Below are 25972 nucleotides of genomic sequence, written 5' to 3'. Positions count from 1 at the left end.
AGCAATAAAAAAGGTAATGTGGTTTGGTAAGAAGAATGCCCCTCTTCCCACAGGTGTTATTACTACCTCTGACGGTTTAGAGCTTGAGGTAGTCACCTCATACAAGTATTTGGGAGTATGGCTAGGTATACTGTCCTTCTCTCAGCACATATCAAAGCTGCAGGCTAAAGTTAAATCTAGACTTGGTTTCCTGTATCGTAATCGCTCCTCTTTCACCCCAGCTGCCAAACTAACCCTGATTCAGATGACCATCCTACCCATGCTAGATTACGGTGACATCATTTATAGATCGGCAGGTAAGGGTGCTCTCGAGCAGCTAGATTTTCTTTACCATTCGGCCATCAGATTTGCCACCAATGCTCCTTATAAGACACATCACTGCACTCTATACTCCTCTGTAAACTGGTCATCTCTGTATACTCGTCGCAAGACGCACTGGTTGATGCTTATTTATAAAACCCTCTTAGGCCTCACTCCCCCCTATCTGAGATATCTACTGCAGCCCTCATTCTCCACATACAACACCCATTCTGCCAGTCACATTCTGTTAAAGGTCCCCAAAGCACACATCCCTGGGTCGCTCTTTTCAATTGGCTGCAGCTAGCCACTGGAATGAGCTGCAACAAACACTCAAATTGGACAGTTATATCTCAATCTCTTCATTCAGACTCAATCATGGACACTTACTGACAGTTGTGGCTGCTTTGTGTGATGTATTGTTGTCTCTACCTTCTTGACCTTTGTGCTGTTGACTGTGCCCAATAATTTATGTACCATGCAGTGTTGTCATGTGTTGCTGCCTTGCTATGTTATCTTAGGTCTCTTTATGTAGCGTTGTGTCTCTTCTTGTGATGTGTGTTTGGTCCTATATTTATATTGTATTTATTTAAATCCCAGGCCCCTGTCACAGCAGGCCTTTTGTTAGGCCGTCATTGTAAATAAGAATTTGTTCTTAACTGACTTGCCTCGTTAAATAACATCTATGTTGAGAGGTAGAAGGTAGACATTGATTTTGGACTTGTATGTTCTCGCCCTTTTTCCTCTTACACTCACACGTGTGTCCGTACGGGTAGCAGAGTGGCAGTCAATCCAGAAGCAGGCGGGGACGTAATTTACAATATGTATAATCTATGAGAATAAAGATTCAAAACTCATGAAACATCACAGCACAGTTGAAAAAAATTGATGGCAATGGTGTTCAGATATGGGAGGGCTTGAGTGGAGCTGAAGGATGGGACTAAAAACAAAACAAGATAACTATCGTCAAATATATTGTGTCCGTGAAATGTATATAGTATGTATAAGCTGGAAGTTGAAGCCTAAGTGTCCATTAGTTTACTTCAATTAGTGGATGAATGGTAGGGTTAATATAAAAGGAAAATATGTATTCACAAAATAATATGGGGGATTGGAAATGCAGACAATTATTGCTGTAAACCACAATCTGCAATATAAAAGCTGATCTACCCCTGAAAAAATTAAAAAAAATTATGCCCCCCCCTTCTAAAACTAAAGTTGCGCTCGTTAGTTATATCAACACACGCTTTGGTACCGTTGGCATCATTTCACTTACCAAGAATGTTGAATATCATTTTTCATCTTAGAGAATCAAAGTTAAAGGCATCTAGGCCTATGTTAATTGCCCAATTTAAAAGCATGCCCAATTTAGGCACTTTATTTAAACATGTTATTGCGCTACAAATGGATATGACATAAGATGTAGGTTAAGGTTAAAGTTATGCACGCTCAAATTCTGTGTCTTATTTCTTGTTTGTTTCACAATAAATATTTAGCATCTTCAAAGTGGTAGGCATGTTGTGTAAATCAAATGATACAAACCTCCCAAAAAATCTATTTTAATTCCAGGTTGTAAGGCAACACAATAGGAAGAATGCCAAGGGGGTGAATACTTTCACAAGCCACTGTACAGTCTGGGATCTGGGAATAATGGTCATTTCAGTTATTGAACCATTGATTCTATTGTTGGATTATACAATGTATAAATGTACACCAAGGTAATTCTTTGTCATGCCTCATTTTAGGAGGATCAGATGGTGACAGGGGTCTCAGCAGAGTCAAGCAGCCAGGGAAGACCTGACGGTGAATTTTTGCAGACAACACTTTATTCTCTCTGTCCAGCAAACACTGGACAAGACAGATGCTATTTTCAAACTGTATCAAGGGTTGATAGAGGCTTTACCCGATGACACAAAACATGTGATACAAAAACAATGTATGACACTATTGATGATGAATGGATACAGATATGTTAAGTCGCTCTGGATAAGAGCGTCTGCTAAATGACTTAAATGTAAATGTAATGCCCGGTCATGTTCATATCATCTCAGACATAAATTACTGCCGTTTAAGACCATCCATATAACTATATGCCAGTGAAACTGAATATCATGCACTCAGAAATGTTATTATTCTGCTGGAGGTGTAAAGCACAAAAGGGGACACATTTGCATATGTTGAAAAAATATACCATCAAGGAGGTGTGTAAACAAAACTCCTTAAAATTTTGGCAAGATAAAAAGTTGGGGTGTAGGGGAGACAAAATACTGATACCGACATATAAAAACATTTTGGTTTATTTGTGAAGGCTGGCTGAATTCTGACAAAGGCTGAGAACATACTCTTTCTACAGATTCTCCCTGTTTTTGTGTGCTTAGAAATGTTGATACAGGAGACTTATCAGAAGAAACTGTGTAACCTAGCATTTATAGTGGCTAATAAATGCATTGCCATTAATTGGAAGGTTGGTTTTCATCCCACAATGTATGGAAGAAATGTCAAGTGATGTTCAGTATCACTAGATTTGTTTTAAGATTAAGGGTATACTGTGCAACTTTCATAAGGTCTGGATGCCTTCTTTGGAATACTGTACAAAAGAATTGGCTGTATTGAAAACATGCCCACGTCAGGAGAGATTTAGGAAATCCGTAGCTGCTGGGCTGCTCAGTCCTGGCCCTGTGGGTCTGCTGTACTGTTGTCACACTGGCCATCGCCTATCACACCTGAAACCAATAAGGAATGTTTCACTAAGATCCTAAAGCTGAGTGGGGTGTGTTGGGTGCGCTACAGGGCCGTGGACCCCTAGGAGCAGGACTGGGTGGCCCAGCTATATATTCTGTGCATGTAAAAATAGCTCTACAGTACTATTAGGCCTATGATATTAATTATATGGAGGGTTAGTGTCGGTGTATGTGTGTTTTAACTCAACTTTTGTTTTCCAAAACCTTCCCTTGAGAAAAAGGATGGGAAGGAAGTTGTGTTGGGGAGAAAGTTGAGTTATTGACTAAACTGGTGGGGGTCGGGTATGTAGGCGGCTTGGGTTGGCTGGGCGGTCTGGCTGAAATTTGGATGTCTTAAGAATCAAAAGTTGTCTTTGTACTTTATTTGTAAGAGTTCATTTGTTAGGCTGTTGGGTAAAGGTGCAACACCATATTGATTATTTAATTATGATGGATCTAGTTCAGTCTTATCAATCAATTAAACATTTAATAACCTCTTACCTAGCTTGATGATCATGGGCATTTTTGCTTGCTTTTTGTTGTTCGAAATAGACAGCTTGAAGGGCGATGGGTCATATTAGATTGTGTAGAAGATGCAGAAATGTGCTTAAGTTGCCTCAAAACGGGAGGACCCCCAGAGCCCCTGCCAAGTTATGTCCCCCTCTACAAATAGCACTGCTGGGTGATTTACAGTCATAGTCATTCGATCAATATAATTTACCCAGCATTATTAGATTTAGCTCTCGCTGTGTTATGGCTACTCCACTCACAGCTTGGAGGCCCCACTAAATACCTATTTTTTTATTTAAAAAAATAAATTATCCTTAATTTTCATCATATCCAATTGGTAGTCCCGTACGGACTCAGGATTGTCGAAGGTCCTCCGAAACACAACCCAGCCAAGCCGCACTGCTTCTTGACACAATGCACACAACCCAGAAGCCAGCCGCACCAATGTGTTGGAAGAAATACCGCACACCTGGCGACCATGTCAGCGTGCATGCGCCCGGCCCGCCACAGGAATTGCTAGAGCGCGATGGGACAAGGACATCCCTCCCCTAACCCAGACGACGCTGGTCCAATTGTGCGTCGCCTCATGAGTCTCCAAGTCGCGGCCGGCTGAGACACAGCCCGGTATCGAACAAGGGTCTGTAGTGATGCAGTGCCTTAGACCGCTGCACCACTCGGGAGGCCCTCACTAAATTAATTAATTCAGCCATTCACTGCTATTTAATGGATCAACTTATTACTTGAGCCTTATCAGTTGCAATGCAACTAGATCCGATTGTGTGCCATTCGGTCTCCTCCCCTCCTTACTATTGCTCAACCTGTCTCTTTTTCAATACCCTCCCCTTCATCCCCTCTTCTGTCTCTCTCCAGGTGGACCACTGGCTGGAGTTCAGTACATGGCGCGTGTGTGGACAGTCGGGCCTAGCTACAGCCCTGGAGGAGCTGGACAAGGCCTTGGCTCTGCGCACATTCCTGGTGGGCCACAGCCTGACTCTGGCCGACCTCTGTGTGTGGTCTGTGCTCAAAGGTCAGTCAGTTCCAGTGACTCAGCTGACCCTAATAGGCATCTAACGCTTTAACCGAAGACGGCTGGGGTGTAGATAGTCATACATAACAGCGCAGGCAAATATATATAGTGTGCATCTAAAAACTAAACTATTTAGATGCACCCGGTACTAGATGCACAGAGCAATAAAAAAGGTAATGTGGTTTGGTAAGAAGAATGCCCCTCTTCCCACAGGTGTTATTACTACCTCTGACGGTTTAGAGCTTGAGGTAGTCACCTCATACAAGTATTTGGGAGTATGGCTAGGTATACTGTCCTTCTCTCAGCACATATCAAAGCTGCAGGCTAAAGTTAAATCTAGACTTGGTTTCCTGTATCGTAATCGCTCCTCTTTCACCCCAGCTGCCAAACTAACCCTGATTCAGATGACCATCCTACCCATGCTAGATTACGGTGACATCATTTATAGATCGGCAGGTAAGGGTGCTCTCGAGCAGCTAGATTTTCTTTACCATTCGGCCATCAGATTTGCCACCAATGCTCCTTATAAGACACATCACTGCACTCTATACTCCTCTGTAAACTGGTCATCTCTGTATACTCGTCGCAAGACGCACTGGTTGATGCTTATTTATAAAACCCTCTTAGGCCTCACTCCCCCCTATCTGAGATATCTACTGCAGCCCTCATTCTCCACATACAACACCCATTCTGCCAGTCACATTCTGTTAAAGGTCCCCAAAGCACACATCCCTGGGTCGCTCTTTTCAATTGGCTGCAGCTAGCCACTGGAATGAGCTGCAACAAACACTCAAATTGGACAGTTATATCTCAATCTCTTCATTCAGACTCAATCATGGACACTTACTGACAGTTGTGGCTGCTTTGTGTGATGTATTGTTGTCTCTACCTTCTTGACCTTTGTGCTGTTGACTGTGCCCAATAATTTATGTACCATGCAGTGTTGTCATGTGTTGCTGCCTTGCTATGTTATCTTAGGTCTCTTTATGTAGCGTTGTGTCTCTTCTTGTGATGTGTGTTTGGTCCTATATTTATATTGTATTTATTTAAATCCCAGGCCCCTGTCACAGCAGGCCTTTTGTTAGGCCGTCATTGTAAATAAGAATTTGTTCTTAACTGACTTGCCTCGTTAAATAACATCTATGTTGAGAGGTAGAAGGTAGACATTGATTTTGGACTTGTATGTTCTCGCCCTTTTTCCTCTTACACTCACACGTGTGTCCGTACGGGTAGCAGAGTGGCAGTCAATCCAGAAGCAGGCGGGGACGTAATTTACAATATGTATAATCTATGAGAATAAAGATTCAAAACTCATGAAACATCACAGCACAGTTGAAAAAAATTGATGGCAATGGTGTTCAGATATGGGAGGGCTTGAGTGGAGCTGAAGGATGGGACTAAAAACAAAACAAGATAACTATCGTCAAATATATTGTGTCCGTGAAATGTATATAGTATGTATAAGCTGGAAGTTGAAGCCTAAGTGTCCATTAGTTTACTTCAATTAGTGGATGAATGGTAGGGTTAATATAAAAGGAAAATATGTATTCACAAAATAATATGGGGGATTGGAAATGCAGACAATTATTGCTGTAAACCACAATCTGCAATATAAAAGCTGATCTACCCCTGAAAAAATTAAAAAAAATTATGCCCCCCCCTTCTAAAACTAAAGTTGCGCTCGTTAGTTATATCAACACACGCTTTGGTACCGTTGGCATCATTTCACTTACCAAGAATGTTGAATATCATTTTTCATCTTAGAGAATCAAAGTTAAAGGCATCTAGGCCTATGTTAATTGCCCAATTTAAAAGCATGCCCAATTTAGGCACTTTATTTAAACATGTTATTGCGCTACAAATGGATATGACATAAGATGTAGGTTAAGGTTAAAGTTATGCACGCTGAAGTTCTGTGTCTTATTTCTTGTTTGTTTCACAATAAATATTTAGCATCTTCAAAGTGGTAGGCATGTTGTGTAAATCAAATGATACAAACCTCCAAAAAAATCTATTTTAATTCCAGGTTGTAAGGCAACAAAATAGGAAAAATGCCAAGGGGGTGAATACTTTCACAAGCCACTGTACAGTCTGGGATCTGGGAATAATGGTCATTTCAGTTATTGAACCATTGATTCTATTGTTGGATAATAAAATGTATAAATGTACACCAAGGTAATTCTTTGTCATGCCTCATTTTAGGAGGATCAGATGGTGACAGGGGTCTCAGCAGAGTCAAGCAGCCAGGGAAGACCAGACTGTGAGAGGTGAGGTGAATTTTTGCAGACAACACTTTATCCTCTCTGTCCAGCAAACACTGGACAAGACAGATACTATTTTCAAACTGTATCAAGGGTTGATAGAGGCTTTACCCGATGACACAAAACAGGTGATACAAAAAAAAATGTAAGACACTATTGATGATGAATGGATACAGATATGTTAGAATGCCCGGTAATGTTCATATCATCTCAGACATAAATTACTGCCGTTTAAGACCATCCATATAACTATATGCCAGTGAAACTGAATATCATGCACTCAGAAATTGTATTATTCTGCTGGAGGTGTAAAGCACAAAAGGGGACACATTTGCATATGTTGTGGTCTTGTGAAGGCTGGCTGACTACTCTTTCTACAGATTCTCCTTGTTTTTGTTTGCTTAGAAATGTTGATACAGGAGACTTATCAGAAGAAACTGTGTAACCTAGCATTTATAGTGGCTAATAAATGCATTGCCATTAATTGTTAGGTTGGTTTTCATCCCACAATGTATGGAAGAAATGTCAAGTTATGTTCAGTATCACTAGATTTGTTTTAAGATTAAGGGTATACTGTGCAACTTTCATAAGGTCTGGATGCCTTCTTTGGAATACTGTACGTCAGGAGAGATTTAGGCAATCCCTAGCTGCTGGGCTGCTCAGTCCTGGCCCTGTGGGTCTGCTGTACTGTTGTCACACTGGCCATCGCCTAACACACCTGAAACCAATAAGGAATGTTTCACTAAGATCCTAAAGCTGAGTGGGGTGTGTTGGGTGCGCTACAGGGCCGTGGACCCCTAGGAGCAGGACTGGGTGGCCCAGCTATATATTCTGTGCATGTAAAAAAAGCTCTACAGTACTATTAGGCCTATGATATTAATTATATGGAGGGTTAGTGTCGGTGTATGTGTGTTTTAACTCAACTTTTGTTTTCCAAAACCTTCCCTTGAGAAAAAGGATGGGAAGGAAGTTGTGTTGGGGAGAAAGTTGAGTTATTGACTAAACTGGTGGGGGTCGGGTATGTAGGCGGCTTGGGTTGGCTGGGCGGTCTGGCTGAAATTTGGATGTCTTAAGAATCAAAAGTTGTCTTTGTACTTTATTTGTAAGAGTTCATTTGTTAGGCTGTTGGGTAAAGGTGCAACACCATATTGAGTATTGAATTATGATGGATCTAGTTCAGTCTTATCAATCAATTAAACATTTAATAACCTCTTACCTAGCTTGATGACCATGGGCATTTTTGCTTGCTTTTTGTTGTTCGAAATAGACAGCTTGAAGGGCGATGGGTCATATTAGATTGTGTAGAAGATGCAGAAATGTGCTTAAGTTGCCTCAAAACGGGAGGACCCCCAGAGCCCCTGCCAAGTTATGTCCCCCTCTACAAATAGCACTGCTGGGTGATTTACAGTCATAGTCATTCGATCAATATAATTTACCCATCATTATTAGATTTAGCTCTCGCTGTGTTATGGCTACTCCACTCACAGCTTGGAGGCCCCACTAAATACCTATTTTTTTATAAATAAATAAAAAATTATCCTTAATTTTCATCATATCCAATTGGTAGTCCCGTACGGACTCAGGATTGTCGAAGGTCCTCCGAAACACAACCCAGCCAAGCCGCACTGCTTCTTGACACAATGCACACAACCCAGAAGCCAGCCGCACCAATGTGTTGGAAGAAATACCGCACACCTGGCGACCATGTCAGCGTGTATGCGCCCGGCCCGCCACAGGAATTGCTAGAGCGCGATGGGACAAGGACATCCCTGCCAGCCAAACCCTCCCCTAAACCAGACGACGCTGGGCCAATTGTGCGTCGCCTCATGAGTCTCCAAGTCGCGGCCGGCTGAGACACAGCCCGGTATCGAACAAGGGTCTGTAGTGATGCAGTGCCTTAGACCGCTGCACCACTCGGGAGGCCCTCTCTAAATTAATTAATTCAGCCATTCACTGCTATTTAATGGATCAACTTATTACTTGAGCCTTATCAGTTGCAATGCAACTAGATCCGATTGTGTGCCATTCGGTCTCCTCCCCTCCTTACTATTGCTCAACCTGTCTCTTTTTCAATACCCTCCCCTTCATCCCCTCTTCTGTCTCTCTCCAGGTGGACCACTGGCTGGAGTTCAGTACATGGCGCGTGTGTGGACAGTCGGGCCTAGCTACAGCCCTGGAGGAGCTGGACAAGGCCTTGGCTCTGCGCACATTCCTGGTGGGCCACAGCCTGACTCTGGCCGACCTCTGTGTGTGGTCTGTGCTCAAAGGTCATAATAGGCATCCTAATAGGCACCCTAATAGGCATCTAACGCTTTAACCGAAGACGGCTGGGGTGTAGATAGTCATACATAACAGCGCAGGCAAATATATATAGTGTGCATCTAAAAACTAAACTATTTAGATGCACCCGGTACTAGATGCACAGAGCAATAAAAAAGGTAATGTGGTTTGGTAAGAAGAATGCCCCTCTTCCCACAGGTGTTATTACTACCTCTGACGGTTTAGAGCTTGAGGTAGTCACCTCATACAAGTATTTGGGAGTATGGCTAGGTATACTGTCCTTCTCTCAGCACATATCAAAGCTGCAGGCTAAAGTTAAATCTAGACTTGGTTTCCTGTATCGTAATCGCTCCTCTTTCACCCCAGCTGCCAAACTAACCCTGATTCAGATGACCATCCTACCCATGCTAGATTACGGTGACATCATTTATAGATCGGCAGGTAAGGGTGCTCTCGAGCAGCTAGATTTTCTTTACCATTCGGCCATCAGATTTGCCACCAATGCTCCTTATAAGACACATCACTGCACTCTATACTCCTCTGTAAACTGGTCATCTCTGTATACTCGTCGCAAGACGCACTGGTTGATGCTTATTTATAAAACCCTCTTAGGCCTCACTCCCCCCTATCTGAGATATCTACTGCAGCCCTCATTCTCCACATACAACACCCATTCTGCCAGTCACATTCTGTTAAAGGTCCCCAAAGCACACATCCCTGGGTCGCTCTTTTCAATTGGCTGCAGCTAGCCACTGGAATGAGCTGCAACAAACACTCAAATTGGACAGTTATATCTCAATCTCTTCATTCAGACTCAATCATGGACACTTACTGACAGTTGTGGCTGCTTTGTGTGATGTATTGTTGTCTCTACCTTCTTGACCTTTGTGCTGTTGACTGTGCCCAATAATTTATGTACCATGCAGTGTTGTCATGTGTTGCTGCCTTGCTATGTTATCTTAGGTCTCTTTATGTAGCGTTGTGTCTCTTCTTGTGATGTGTGTTTGGTCCTATATTTATATTGTATTTATTTAAATCCCAGGCCCCTGTCACAGCAGGCCTTTTGTTAGGCCGTCATTGTAAATAAGAATTTGTTCTTAACTGACTTGCCTCGTTAAATAACATCTATGTTGAGAGGTAGAAGGTAGACATTGATTTTGGACTTGTATGTTCTCGCCCTTTTTCCTCTTACACTCACACGTGTGTCCGTACGGGTAGCAGAGTGGCAGTCAATCCAGAAGCAGGCGGGGACGTAATTTACAATATGTATAATCTATGAGAATAAAGATTCAAAACTCATGAAACATCACAGCACAGTTGAAAAAAATTGATGGCAATGGTGTTCAGATATGGGAGGGCTTGAGTGGAGCTGAAGGATGGGACTAAAAACAAAACAAGATAACTATCGTCAAATATATTGTGTCCGTGAAATGTATATAGTATGTATAAGCTGGAAGTTGAAGCCTAAGTGTCCATTAGTTTACTTCAATTAGTGGATGAATGGTAGGGTTAATATAAAAGGAAAATATGTATTCACAAAATAATATGGGGGATTGGAAATGCAGACAATTATTGCTGTAAACCACAATCTGCAATATAAAAGCTGATCTACCCCTGAAAAAATTTAAAAAAATTATGCCCCCCCCTTCTAAAACTAAAGTTGCGCTCGTTAGTTATATCAACACACGCTTTGGTACCGTTGGCATCATTTCACTTACCAAGAATGTTGAATATCATTTTTCATCTTAGAGAATCAAAGTTAAAGGCATCTAGGCCTATGTTAATTGCCCAATTTAAAAGCATGCCCAATTTAGGCACTTTATTTAAACATGTTATTGCGCTACAAATGGATATGACATAAGATGTAGGTTAAGGTTAATTGATTAATCAAAATAAGTGTTCATTTATTAACCTGCAGCTTTAGGGCAGCAGTTAGCCTAGCGGTTATAGTGTTGTGCCAGCACTGGTTCGAATACCCAAACTGTCAAGGTGAAAAATATGTCAGTGTCCTTGAGCAAGGCACATAACCCTAATTTGCTCCAGGGTCTCCGTACTACTATGGTGTAAATTAGCACATTTCACTGCACTTCTCTGGTGTAGGTGACAATAAAACATAATTAAGTATTTAGGCATATCATATGAAATATGGCTCATGTGAAATCATGTAGGTCCAGATTATTCATACAGAAATATCAAAACATTCTTTCAACTAAACTCCAACTCCTCATGAGGTGTCCTACATATGTCGACTAGGTAGGACCCCTATGACTAGAGGCTTCATGCATAGCTTTTAGCGTAGGAGTAAAATGTCTCTTCTCAGCACTTACGACCAAATTTTCCATCTCTGAGACGCTTTGTGGATACAGTCCCTGGGCCCGGTTTCCCAAAAGCATCTTAAGGCAAAACTCATCGTTAGAACAATAGAACTATGGGATCCTAACAATAAACGTAGCTGATGCATAAAGATGCTTTTGGGAAACCGGGCCCAGTAAACCAAAAGACAGGTTTGTTGATTGTATAAGTCTGCAGTTAAAAAGGTAGACTCCACAATATGACATCTTCATAGACAGCATTGTGGCGGGGTCCACAGCAGAATTCCAATCTGCCAAGACTACCACTAATGTTATATTGCTCACTCTACCTTCATGTAAAACGGAGTTTAAGTAAAGAAAAAACGACAACAGTAACTGTAGCTTTGAACAGTGGCGTTTAGCTTTACTGCACATTAGAAGGTTAAGTTAGGCATCGCTGTATACTCAAAACAAAATGTCCGCCAAACCTGCGCTTAGCCATTAAACTCAATGAGAAAACCCTAATTCTTTATGATTGGCCCTTTTCCCAATGCCGGGCTGCATTTCATTGCCACGATCTCTCATGACAATAAAAAAAGTGAGCCTTGTCCTTATGTCCTGTCACTGCTACTCCCATAAGTATCCTTCATGGAACTGGGTGGGTTTTCCTAAAAGGTTGGCAAAATCTACATCCCAAATAACACCACGGCACTGTATCCCGTTGGGGGGGATCCTTCTTGCCTCTTTAAGAGGTGATGGAGACCATGTTGTTGGGGCTGAGAATCTCGATCCAGTAGCCATCAGGGTCCTGTACAAACGCCAGCCCCTTCATTTTACCTGAGAGAAGAGCAGAGGGAGATAGAGACAGGAATGGAGTAGGAGATATAACACCATGAGATAGAAATGCTCCTGATAAAATTGTCAGGATACACATTGGAGCAAGAATAGAGTATAAGCATCCAAAGAGCACATGAGCTGAATTAAAGTATTTCCAGAGTAAGAAATATCCTAAATGAACTAACTGTTGCATCTAAGAAAAGTTATTTATAGAATAATTGCATAATCCATTTACTTTATTGAATTTACAAAAACTTTTCTGTAAGCTCCAAACAGTAAATGGAAATGGTCTCTTCCTAGTTTCATACATAAATAACCATAAAAACACCAGGATGATGATTTCCCTGTGACTGAAGCAACACACATTGAAAAGGTGTTAATCATACCCGCCAACAGTAACACCTGGGCCACATTCAGCAGGGCCCTACGTTGTGAACTTTGATACGTCATATAGAACATGCCTCTGATATGTTGAATAAGGAATCACGTGGCAATGAAGTGGTAATGTTATTGATCAAAACTGCCTCCATTGATTTCACTTAAAAGTATCTGTCATGTTGCCAAGACAGTTCTCGTAATGTTTACATGTAACCCAATCTGATGTTTTAACTACAGAGAACTCTAGACAAATATGACACTTAAAATGGCGATTCCCTCACCCGTTTGGCAACATGCTAAGCTATGAACACTAACACCATCGAGGAATGCCAGCAGCTTAGCTAGCACAACAATCCTCAAGAGTCTGTTTATGGCATAAATACAATACCAGTAAAAAGTTGACACCTACTCATTCTAGGGTTTATATTTTTACTATTTTCTACATTGTAGAATAATAGTGAAGGCATCAAAACTATGAAATAACATGGAATCATGTAGTAATCAAGTGCTAATTCAAAGTTGCCACCCTTTGCCTTGACAGCTTTGCACACTCTTGGCATTCTCTCAACCAGCTTCATGAAGTAGTCACCTGGAATGCATTTCAATTAACAGGTGTGCCTTGTGGAATTTCTATTCTTAATGCTTTTGAGCCAATCAGTTGTGTTGTGACAAGAACAGCTCAAATAATCAAAGAGAAACAGTTCATCATTTAACTGTAACGCTATCTGAAGAACCAATGAAGACGCTAAAAAGGATGAGTGCCGGGAGAAGTAGGTGGGTCAACCATGCCCGTAATACTTTATTTGGGGTATCAGGTTGTTTTTGAAGGTCTGCACGAAGCATAGTATTTTAAACTAAAAAAGCATTGAGATACCGATCTGTCATTAACATGGCACTCGCGACAGTAAAACCCAGGACAAATGGGGGTTGTAATGAGAAGAGCTATTACCGGTAATACATGGGCCCGTTTGTAAATGTACTGTCTAACCGTGATGGTGTGCTCGGTTGAGGGGCTTGAATTCATGTGATTGCCAGTCCCTTAGTGCTTAACGTTGAGTCTTTCTAAATTTGGGTCGGATAATTGATCATAATTAAAAAACATTTGATTCGGAAAGGAAAAAGAGAACTGCTCCTAAGCTGTGAGGAGAGCACAATGTGAGGGGAGGGTGCGCTGCTCGACATTATTAGGGAGGGTTTTTCTCCTTGTGAAACCTTATCTTTTAGTGTCCTCCGAGAGAGAGGTTATTAGAGAACCCACTAGATGATAGCTTGGGCCAACAATGAGGGGGTACTGGATGAAGGGGTTTTGTTTTACCATGTCATCTGAATCCTAATGTTAAAGCGCATCAATACATATGGATTGCTGGATGATACAGTACAATTAATTACATACAAGGCTCATAGTCTGTCTTGCGTTAACACCCGAGGATGAGGATGAGACTGGCTTGGAGACTAGCATTCCATGGGCATAGAACAGAACGAACGGTTCTTTCCCCAGTCTTAGACGCATCAAGGGTCGTGTGAAATTATTACACGTGTATTGTCTTTCTTCCATGTTCAAGTCAATATTTTTCTTGGTGTCGTGGAACATAAGCGTGATCATTGTTCCAAAGGAAGGATTGGTGGAAATGGACTAATTGACTTGAATGTTTTAGTATGTTTATAACTATAGAAGTGGGTTAGTAGTAGTGACTAATGTGTTATGGGTTAGATGGAATGATTTATGTGCAAATGTATTTGTAGCAGGTGGCGAGGTACATGCAGGGCCTGTGTTTGAGACAGAATGTTTGCATAAGGCTGTTATAATTGCAGAGTCTGGCAGGACCGACAGTGTATTCTGTGGAGTCCCAAAAACCAAGGCATTAACATTATAGGGAAGTGGGAAAGCGGAATGGAATGTGACTGCGGTGGAGATCTGTGGGGGGTCATAATTTAAGGAAGTGGGTAAGAGTCTCTGGGGAACTATACCACTTCTCTATGTATATTGTTATAGGGGATGGCTTGTAGGAGAGGAAGGACAGCTAACTGTGCACAATAGAGACTACTATGAATTTAATTGACTGTCACACATACCCAAATCATGGTAAGAGTAGCAGAGACAGTTTTGTCATTTGACACTATTGTCAACTTTTAGTGATGGGTTTGTCAAAGAAGGTACAAAGCTTAAAAGAACAGCCACAGATCCCTGTATACAGGAGGCCACATCACCGAAGGGGAAGTTTGCTGTAATAATAGCATCACATCTCCTGCAGAGTGTGATTAAGAAACATGTGACTGAGTTTTATACGGTTGGATACTCTTCCAACGCCACTAATATCTCCTCCATTCATAACAGCCAGATAACACTTGACATATCTCCCAGAAGATTGGGACTGAGTGACGGTAAAGTTGGCTGCTTATCAACTGTTGGGACCCAACGCTTACACTATAACAAAGGTGTTCAAAGGGGTGGGGTGTAGATCGACTTTGGGATGAGCGATGTGTACCTAACCTGAGCACAGGAAAGTATTATCCACAGGTACCGACTGTAGCAGAGCACAATAGGTCATTGGAGATGTTGGTGGCTAGGGAACCGGGTATGAGTTGGGAGACAGGCAGGGAGTGTCTGAAAGGGAAAGTCCTAGACCTATCAGTGAACCACAAAGACATTAGGAGAGCAGGAGACAGATTCATTGCAATAGCTATTCTCACAGCAGTCGCTGTAGGGACAGTGGCTGAAGGAGCGGTAGTAGTGCTGAAGGATGCTATAGTAACAGCATGGAACTGGACTATAGCGCAAATGAGGAGTATTTTGAAGTATGCAGTGTTAGTAGTAGCAGGGGTTACCTTGGTAACATTGTTGGGATATCATCTTCTGAGGGCATTGATGTTGAAACGGATATACAGTGCGGAATTAATCAGCTTTACCTCATCGTGAAGTAAAGTTGATTAAGGCCACCGCACGTGTATGGCTAAGGAGGAAGGAGATCGGGAGCAAAGTGAAAATGACTTAGGAACACCTCTGGGAGCCTGGGGTCTGACGGGGAAGACTGGGTGAAAGCATGAGGTGGTTTCTTAGGGCCTTCATTTTTGTGGAACCCAGCAGGAAAATATACAGAAGGCATAGTCAGGCAAATAATGGGAATCGTCATGTTATCAAACTTTGGTTTTTCCTTTGCATATAGATTACAAGTCAAAAGTTTGAACACACCTAGTCATTCCACGAGTGTGCAAAGCTGTCAAAGGCAAAGGGTGGCTACTTTGAAGAATATAAAATGTCTTTTGATTTGTTTAATACTTTTTTGGTTGCTACATTATTCCATGTGTTATTTCATAGTTTTGATGTCTTCAATATTATTATCTACAAAAATAAAAACCCTTGAATGAGTAGGTGTCCAAACACACTCACACTTTTTTTTAACCCACTTTTTCAATCTTGTCTCAAATATTTTATGAAACCAAGCAAATGTTGCACACCCAAATCTTGCGTACAAAAAAAGCCAAGTATGAGTAGTACTGTGGGGCTACTCTTACCATCATCGGGCTTCTTGACAAAGGTGACTGCTTGCTCTTCAAACAGCTTGCAGGCAGCATAGACGTCAGGCACCGCAATTCCAATGTGCCCTATGATGCGTGAGATTGAACATAACACATTGCTGACTAACTAGTTTACGCCACTTATGCAATTAATCAACTCAACGACTTACATATACAGCTGTTCTCCAAGTCTTGAACAAAAACTATCCATTAGGATGAATAACAATCCAAAAGATATAAATGGCAGGGTGGGTAACAACGAAGCCTGCAGATATGCTTTATAACTTGTTATAAGCATGCATGGGCCTTTTAAAAAAGTGTACTTCTTACAGATATATAATAAGACAAAAGTGGGTCAAACATGTCAATGAGAAGTCTTACAATGCATTATAACTGAAAAAATAATGGATTATTCCAGCAGACTTTATGTACAGTGGTACGGCAATGTACTATGGGATGATTACTGAGCTTCAGTGTAGAGTACAGACTCACCAAAGCCACGAGGGTCCGAGTTGCCATTGTGGTAAGACTGGCTAGCGTCACTCTCAGAGCCCCAGTTACTAGGAGGCACAGAAAAAAAACAATGCAATACAACTTTATCAAATTATAGGAATGTAAAATAACACATCCGATATTTAAAAATTGTAAAAAATAAATGACCTTTTAATGTGGCGTGAACACAACCCATCATGACATTCATCTGATTGTCAAACAAATCACTTTAAAAAGTAGGCATGTACGTCCATTTCAAAACAACTCCAGCATCCAAACTGCATGTCTACTCATGCCATTTGATGAATGGTAATAGACATCTGTGTGTCTTGCTGACAAATTGACAACAACTGTAGCCTGAGAAGTTGAGACACCTGAAATGAGGCTGAAACAGTTCTGGGAATAACAGGAAGGTCACCCAAAACAAAAGGTCAACTTATTAGGCTAGGCTACAATGTGTATTACTGTGAACTTCAAATAGGCCTACCAGAAGCCAGTGATGTAGTGTTGACTGATTTGCCGGTCGCGGTCAACGTAAATAAATCCCCACTAGGCCTGTACCAAAGCCGGTAGCCTACCCTCTCAGCCAAGGCAATTTTAAACACGAAGACACGCAGAATACGTATCCCACATTCAATATAATACAATAATTAATTCAAAACATGTTTTACACCCTAGTTCATGAGTTGTCCATAATTCATGAGTTAATGCTTGGAGTCTTCACAGATTGTGACATAACACTACCTTTCCTTACATTATCGACATTGTCATTATTAAACATTTAGCAATTTAAAGAAAACTTCAACCCTGTACGAATCATATATCTTGGCGATTTCAAAAATGCACTGTAAGCTCAACTACGTAACATTTAATTACATTTCGCCGTTATAACAATTCTCATGGGCACACAAATCCAAAATAATGTATGCCAATGCCATTACAAAATGGAATGCTTCTGAACGAAAGAGTCAACTATCGGCCTAATGTCATTAACATATACTTGGATGGATTGGATGCACAGTTGTCTCGCTGTAGCTAGTTGTCTAGTAATATTGTCGATCATCAGGCTTTTTTTTTTTTAGAAAAACACCTGCACGCACCTGAAACAAAGTAATGAGCGCTATAAACAGCTGATTTAACAATGATAAATCAACAAATACAGTGCATTCGGAAAGTATTCAGACCCCTTCCCCACATTGTTACATTACAACCTTATTCTAAAACGGATTAAATAAATGTTTTCCTCAATCTACACACAATACCCCATAATGACAAAGCGAACAGCTTTGTAGAAATGTATTAAGAACAAAAAACAGATACCTTATTTACATAAGTATTCAGACCCTTTACTAAGACTCAAAATTGAGCTCAGGTGCATCCTGTTTCCATTGATCATCCTTGACATTATTACAACTTAATTGGAGTCCACCTGTGGTAAATTCAATTGATTGGACATGATTTGGAAAGGCACACACCTGTCTATATAAGGTCACACAGTTGACAGTGCATATCAGAGCAAAACCCAAGCCATGAGGTTGAAGGAATTGTCTGTTGAGCTCCAAGACTGGATTGTGTTGAGGCACAGATCTGGGGAATGGTACCAAAACATTTCTGCAGCATTGAAGATCCAAGAACACAGTGGCCTCCATCATTCTTAAATGGAAGATGTTTCGAACCACCAAGACTCTTCCTAAAGCTGGCCGCCCGGCCAAACTGAGCAATCAGGGGAGAAGGGCCTTGGTCAGGGAGGTGACCAAGAACCAGATGGTCACTGACCGAGCTCTAGAGTTCCTCTGTGGAGATGGGAGAACGTTCCAGAAGGACAACCATCTCTGCAACTCAGGCCTTTATGGTAGAGTGGCCAGAAGGAAGCCACTTCTCAGTAAAAGGCACATGACAGCCCGCTTGGAGTTTGCCAAAAGGCACCTAAAGGGCTCGCAGACCATGAGAACAGACCACAGACCACCAGATTCTCTGGTCTGAAGAAACCAAGATTAAACTCTTTGGCCTGAATGCCAAGTGTCAAGTCTGGAGGAAACCTGGCAACAACCTTACGGTAAAGCATGGTGGTGGCAACTTGTTGTGGGGTTGCTTTTCAGCGGCAGGGACTGGGAGACGAGTGAGGATCGAGGGAAAAATGAACGAAGCAAAGTACAGAGATCCTTGATGAAAATCTGCTCATAGAGAGCGCTCATAACCTCAGACTAGGGAGAAGGTTCACCTTCCAACAACACAATGACCTTAAGCACACAGTCAAGACAACGCAGGAGTGGCTTCGGGACGAGTCTCTAAATGTTCTTGAGTGGCCCAGCCAGAGCCCGGACTTGAACCCAATCAAACATCTCAGGAGACCTGAAAATAGCTGTGCAGCGACGCTCCCCATCCAACCTGACAGAGCTTGAGGGGCTTTGCAGAGAAGAATGGGACAAACTCCCCAAATTCAGGTGTGCCAAGCTTGTAGCGTCATACCAAAGAAGACTCGAGGCTGTAATTGCTGCCAAAAGGTGCTTCAACAAAGTACTCAGTAAAGGGTCTGAATAGATCTGTAAATGTGATATTGCAGATTTTTGCTTTGTCATTATGGGGTATTGTGTAGATCGAGGGGGAAATGTACTTAATTTTAATATAAGGCTATAACGTAACAAAATGTGGAAAAGGTCAAGGGGTATGAACACTTTTCGAATGCACTGTACATCTAATGCATTGGAATGAAGGCTATTTTTTTTTTATCAAGGACGCATGTCAAACAAATGGCGAAAAAGAGGAAGTACAAAGGAAAATCTCGGCCGAGGCACAAAAAAATAATCTGCACCACTGAATGGACATCGCTGCCACATCAATAAAATGGTTTAAACCATGACAGAGGTGGGGGTGTTCGGGTTAATTTTCATATTTACCACTGCATTTTAAACAAATCAGAGAATGGTTCAATTGGAATTATTTAGGAGATCCCCCAGTTTTACTTTTGTTGCATTTAGGACAGCCAACGTCTCCTTCAGGGGAGTTGAGCCCCCCTGGCACCTCTGATAATTCACACCATACCAGCACTAACAACCATTTCAAGGATATCTCTAGGACTGGAGTAAGAGTACACTATCATAGACCTTCTGATCATGCCCAGGCCTCTTGTGAATAGTGAGGAGCGCTTTTGCCTATCGCCCAAAATCCTTACTGGGTGAGCTCAATGGTGGCTCGTCTGGAAAAGGTCCATGCCGTTCTTTCTTTCACGTCAGCAGGGATCTCCTTCTTGTCCTCGTAACCCAGGAAGTAAAGGGAGAAGTGCATGGAGGGGAAGTCAAACTTTTGTAGTAACCTGGAGGGAAAGGACAAAGAAAAGTTACCCGTGTTGTATGACTGCATGAGAGGAGAAACAGCACTACATATTGGAAAATGACAAAGTATCTGCTCTATTGACGCGTCAAGAGGATTGTAGTGTTTTACCATTTGCTTATTGCCAGTCGGTAGTCTCATGAACCAGCCGGACAGCTGCGCTCAATACGTGTGCCACGTGTTGAGCACAGAGTTCAGGCTGGTTTCAGGGTTATGCAATTTGTTTAATACTTAAGTCCACCTGGTCATCTTCATTCCAAGAAGTGCAGGACCAGTCAGGTACCAAAGCTAGCTTATTGTAGCATTTTATTAAGTAACTGTCAAGTAAGTAAATAAGTGCCTCCAGCTCGTCCTAAATCCATTTACTTTGGTTAACTTTTTTCGTAAAAGTTTTATTTGAAAGAGTAGAGGTACTGTATTTCTCGTGATCCAATGACCAGACAACATTGATGGGGCTACGGTTGGCACTCACGTCATTCCCATGATCCGGGTATAGAAGTCCAGGGATTTCACTGGATCCTTCACCCTCAGCATGGTCTGCTGCATCATGAAATCCTGGAACACCACAGAATACCCAATTCTAGGAATTATTCTTAATTCTAGGACTTAAGTTTCACCTTAAAAAGAAGTGAGCATTGAAAAACAGGTACACCTGTAAATTCAGGGTGGCAACTTGATTTCCTAAAATAATCGTTCATGCTTGCTGACGTGTTTCGGAGCAAACATCCTCCTACAATGATCTAAGATTAATCATTATGTTTCAGTACAGTAATGGGAGTCTAACATTGTACATTCCGAGACAGTCGTGCTTTGCAGGATTTGTCATACTGTCCTAAATAAATAAATACAAATGTTTTTGTTTTGTACACTGGGCCTTTAAAATAGTCCTGTATTAGAGGACCAATACAGCTGTCTGCAGCTCAGGCAACCCCCCCCCCCCCCCATCCTTTTAACAGCAGGACACTGTAAAGGCCTTTATCACTCTGAAGATTATGAATTGGGCGGTTTGAGAAGGTTTGAATCCTAAGCAACCTGCCTACACGTTTACATTACATTTAAGTCATTTAGCAGACGCTCTTATCCAGAGCGACTTACAAATAGTGTGACATTTGTGGCCTGCTGGAGGTCATTTTGCAGGGCTCTGGCAGTGATCCTCCTTGCACAAAGGCGGAGGTAGCGGTCCTGCTGCTGGGTTGTTGCCCTCCTACGGCCTCCTCCACATCTCCTGATGTACTGGCCTGTCTCCTGGTAGCGCCTCCATGCTCTGGACACTACGCTGACAGACACAGCAAACCTTCTTGCCACAGCTCGCATTGATGTGCCATCCTGGATGAGCTGCACTACCTGAGCCACTTGTGTGGGTTGTAGACTCCGTCTCATGCTACCACTAGAGTGAAAGCACCGCCAGCATTCAAAAGTGACCAAAACATCCGCCAGGAAGCATAGGAACTGAGAAGTGGTCTGTGGTCACCACCTGCAGAACCACTCCTTTATTGGGGGTGTCTTGCTAATTGCCTATAATTTCCACCTGTTGTCTATTCCATTTGCACAACAGCATGTGAAATGTATTGTCAATCAGTGTTGCTTCCTAAGTGGACAGTTTGATTTCACAGAAGTGTGATTGACTTGGAGTTACATTGTGTTGTTTAAGTGTTCCCTTATATATATATATATATACACTGCTCAAAAAAATAAAGGGAACACTTAAACAACACAATGTAACTCCAAGTCAATCACACTTCTGTGAAATCAAACTGTCCACTTAGCTTTCATGCACCTGTACTGACCTTGCCTTATGAACGATAGCGGGGTGAACAGGCCGTGGCTCGGGTGGTTGATGTCCTTGATCTTTTTGACCTTCCTGTGACATCGGGTGCTGTATATGTCCTGGAGGGCAGGTAGGTTGCCCCCAGTGATCTGCTGTGCAGACCACACCACCCTCTGGAGATCTCTGCGGGTTCCAGGCAGTGCGGTTGCCGTACCAGGCGGTGATATAGCCCAACAGGATGCTCTTAATTGTGCATCTGTAAGATTTTGTGAGGGTTTTAGGGGCCAAGCCCAATATCTTCAGTCTCCTAAGGTTGAAGTGGCGCCGTTGCGCCTTCAATGTGTACGCCAAGGAACTTGAAGCTTTCACCTTCTCATTTACATTTACATTTACGTCATTTAGCAGACGCTCTTATCCAGAGCGACTTACAAATTGGAAAGTTCATACATATTCATCCTGGTCCCCCCGTGGGGAATGAACCCACAACCCTGGCGTTGCAAGCGCCATGCTCTACCAACTGAGCCACACGGGACCGCTTCTCCACTGCGGCCCCATCGATGTGGATAGGGGCGTGCTCCCTCTGCTGTTTCCTGAAGTCCAAGATCAGCTCCTTCGTTTTGTTGACGTTGAGTGAGATTATTTTCCTGGTACCACTCACCCTGGGCCCTCACCTCCTCCCTGTATACTGTCTCGTAATTGTTAATAATCAGGCCTACTGTTGTGTCGCCTGCAAACTTGATTGAGTTGGAGGCATGTGTGGCCACGCAGTCATGGGTGAACAGGGAGTACAAGAGGGGGCTGAGCACGCACCCTTGAGGGGCCCGTGCATTGAGGATCAGCGAAGGTGTTTTTTCCTACCTTCAACACCTGGGAGCGGCCCGTCAGCAGTCCAGGACCCAGTTGCACAGGACGAGGTTGATGAGCTATAGTCAATGAAAAGCATTCTTACATTGGTATTCCTCTTGTCCAGATGGGATTGCATCATCTGTGGGTCTATTGGAGCGGTATGCAAATTGCAGTGGGTCTAGGGTGTCACGTAAGGTGGAGCCTCAAAAGCACATCATGATGACAGAAATTAGTCGTATGGGGTGATAGCCATTTAATTCAGTTACCTTTGTTTTCTTGGGGACAGGAACAATGGTGGACATATTGAAGCAAATGGGTACAGCAGACTGGGATAGGGAGAGACTGAATATGGCAGGAAATACTCCAGCCAGCTGGTCTGCGCATGCTCTGAGGACACGTCTAGGGATGCCGCCTGGGCCAACATCTAGCTAATGTCAGCACTCATCCGACTGGTATAACTTTACCTTAGCTAGATAATCAAAAAAACACATTAATTGGCTAGCTAACTTTAACTTGCCCGTTCGTTAGCTAATTAGCTAGGTTAGCTTCCAGCTGACAGATTTTTACCTAGTTACAGTCAGAGGCTAGCTGCTGGACTTTGTCCAAGCACGCTAGCGTTAGCTAGGTAACATTAGCTAGCTAATCAAAATACCTGTTCGCATTTATTGATTGACCACAGTTAGCTATATACACAATAGCCTAGGCTTGTTCGCATACAATTCGTATGGCTGGCAGCGTGGTGCAAGCAGCTGTGTTGTTGCTGAGCAACCGATCTGGTATTATAGAACTTAGAAATGCTACAAAAAGGTAGCACGTTTCTTAATGGCCGGAAAGGTGCACGAGAACGAAACATTTAGGTTCTTATTTAAAAAACTGTTGCAACTACAAACACTGTAGAGGCGATTTTGTAATAGCATGATATACAGTCAGGTATCAGTAATACTGGGACGCTCTGGCCTACACAAGCGCTCAACACGGACTTGCTTATCACAGACCTAGGTCTGGCTGGCAAATAACCAATAAAAATACCAAAACGGCATCATTACATAACAGAAATGGAGTAAAGTAAGTAAATGTAAAGCCCATCTATAAGTGTCAATTTCTATAGAAGAATGGGCAGAAAAATGTACACTGAGTTCCTGTTTTTCAGTTGCATACACCATCAGTGCTAGCAGAGGCACAACAAACATAAATGATCGGATGTACCCCTCCAAAGTCCAAATGTCACTTTGAAGTATTGAGTTTCATAGTCAGTAGCACTGCGGAGGGTGTATCAGTAGAATGCACTAAGTCTATAAATAAGACGCAAAAGCTATTTCACTTTTGCAAACGTTGCATCTGGCAGAAGACGTTCACCTGCGCGTGAGCCCAGTTGTAAAGCTATGAAACTGCATAACCGGCCTATGTGCCTAACTTTAGTATTGCGAGTTCCATTTGGGCAGAATTCAAGAGTGGGCTGCTAGATATAGCTACTCACCTTCGTAAGTGGGTTTCCATCTTTGCAAGCTGCTGCCGCGGCCTCGTCTGATAACCCTTGGTCGGTCATTTTGCTTGGATATCTACCTCTAGAAGAAGACCGAGGAGTGCTAGGTTGGTGGTGTGTGCGGTGAGCAGCAAGGCACAGCCACTGAAATGAGGAAATAAAGAGCCCCTCCAAAAACTTATCGACTGAGAGCGTCTAGCTACGTCAGTCAGGGCTAACCAGCTAAGCAACCTTTTAGAACGTGTTCTCACCACCATATATGGGAGTGAGAGAAAGTCCAGGCGCGGGTAGTGTGAGAGGATGGAACTAAGTGAAACTGGGCCGAAATTCTGCAAATTCTCTCATCGATGAAACATCTGATCTCAATACATTTTTATGTTCCCATAACTATATATGTTACGAACACAGTGGACTAAGTTTTATAGACTACGCTTTGCCAAAGTTTTAAAAAATTGTGTTGTTTAGAAAGAGTGCGAGGTCGAATTGAGTTTGTGCACACGCGCACTTCAGAAGAGGCGTTCACTAACGGAAATATGCAAATATATGCTACAACTCGCCAATAGGATCTCTAGCTCGTGCATGCCCACGTCCTTGCTTGTTCTGCCCACTCTGCCTAATTTGCTCCCACTGTAAACTACACAGATGAACTATCTTGGGTTAGTTATACAGATCTTTGGCCACGTCGTATTATGTAAGACTGTACAGAAATTTAAAGCGCCGCAGTTCAATAGAAATGCAAATGTATGTTTAATTTGTACTTTTAACACGGCTCATAAAATAATTCAAACCTTTTATTAAATTGCAGTAACTTTTCCGTGTTATATGGAATAATGAAGACAGCTGGAAGTTAGTTTATTAATGTTGCCACAAGATGAAGGCATAGTACAACTAAATACCATTTAGCCTACTAGTCTAGTGCATGCACAAGTTAAATTATTTACAAATATAACCCAGTATAAATAGTAGACCAGCCTGAAAGGAGTGCATTCATTTATTTTTGTTACATGATGTCATCCATAATAGATCTGCTGTCAGTTAAATTTAGATTTTTAAGGGCATTTTCAATGGTCAAAGGTCAAATCTGGTGAAAATGGGTATAATGGAAATTATATTTAGAATCATGAACACCTTTATTCACCAAGTACATTTGCATGTACCAGGAATTTGACATGGTCAAATGTTGCTGCAACAATAAATATAATATACACAATTAACAGAATGTACACAATAAACATAAAAGACAGACAATACACAGAATATACAGACAGAATGTATAAACAATGCATTTACATACACTGAACAAAAATATAAACACAACATGCAACAATTTTAAAGATTTTACTGAGTTACAGTTCATATAAGGAAATCAGTCTAAATAAATAAATTAGGCACTAATCTATGGATTTCACGACTGGGAATACAGATATATCTGTTGGTCACAGATACATATAAAAACAAGGGTAGGGGCGTGGATCAGAGAACCAGTCAGTGTCTGGTGTGACCACCATTTGCCTCATGCAGTGCAACATCTCCTTCACATAGAGTTGATCAGGCTGTTGATTGTGGCCTGTGGAATGTTGTCCCGCTCCTTCAATGGCTGTGCGAAGTTGCTGGATATTGGCGGGAACTGGAACACACTGTTGTACACATCAATCCAGAGCATCCAACACGTGCTCAATGGGTGACAAGTCTGGTCAGTATACAGGCCATGGAAAACTAGACCATTTTCAGCTTCCAGAAATTGTGTACAGATCCTTGCGACATGGGGCTGTGCATTATCATGCTGAAACTTGAGGTGATGGCAGTGGAAGAATGGCACGATAATGGGCCTTAGGATCTTGTCACGGTGTCTTTGTGCGTTTCAATTGCTATCGATAAAATGCAAATTGTGTTCGTTGTCCGTAGCTTATGCCGGCCCATACCATAACCCCACCAA

General features: G+C 42.1%; 1 protein-coding gene and 2 long non-coding RNA genes across 4 annotated transcripts in view; 2 read left to right on the top strand and 1 right to left on the bottom strand.

Annotated features, from left to right (window-relative positions):
- Nucleotides 1-8928: 8928 nt before the first annotated feature.
- The window catches only part of LOC139563092 (uncharacterized), a 47701-nt gene continuing 30657 nt past the window's right edge, over nt 8929-25972 (top strand). The window contains exon 1 of the long non-coding RNA XR_011672491.1: nt 8929-9082. This is a non-coding gene — a long non-coding RNA (uncharacterized lncRNA). The remainder of the gene's footprint in view (nt 9083-25972) is intronic.
- LOC139563090 (uncharacterized) lies at nt 11234-12220 on the top strand. Its single transcript, XR_011672490.1, has 2 exons — nt 11234-11473; nt 11600-12220. It is a non-coding gene; the product is annotated as an uncharacterized lncRNA (long non-coding RNA).
- On the bottom strand, nt 11786-24651 carry LOC139563088 (lactoylglutathione lyase-like). Of its 2 annotated transcripts, XM_071381370.1 has the most exons (7): nt 24031-24491; nt 22566-22630; nt 20412-20494; nt 19782-19922; nt 16610-16677; nt 16115-16204; nt 11786-12223 (listed from the first exon to the last, which is right to left on the bottom strand). In XM_071381370.1, exons 3-7 carry the CDS (start codon nt 20486-20488, stop codon nt 12132-12134), a joined length of 468 nt encoding a protein of 155 aa, XP_071237471.1. In that variant the 5' UTR covers nt 20489-20494; nt 22566-22630; nt 24031-24491; the 3' UTR covers nt 11786-12131. The 2 variants fall into 2 exon arrangements, with proteins under 2 accessions (XP_071237471.1, XP_071237470.1); XM_071381369.1 differs by lacking the exon at nt 22566-22630 and having other exon boundaries at nt 24031-24651.

The sequence above is a fragment of the Salvelinus alpinus genome, chromosome 33, assembly GCF_045679555.1.
Source record: "Salvelinus alpinus chromosome 33, SLU_Salpinus.1, whole genome shotgun sequence".
NCBI classification, from domain to species: Eukaryota; Metazoa; Chordata; class Actinopteri; order Salmoniformes; family Salmonidae; genus Salvelinus; species Salvelinus alpinus.
This window is presented reverse-complemented; position numbering and strand designations above follow the sequence as displayed.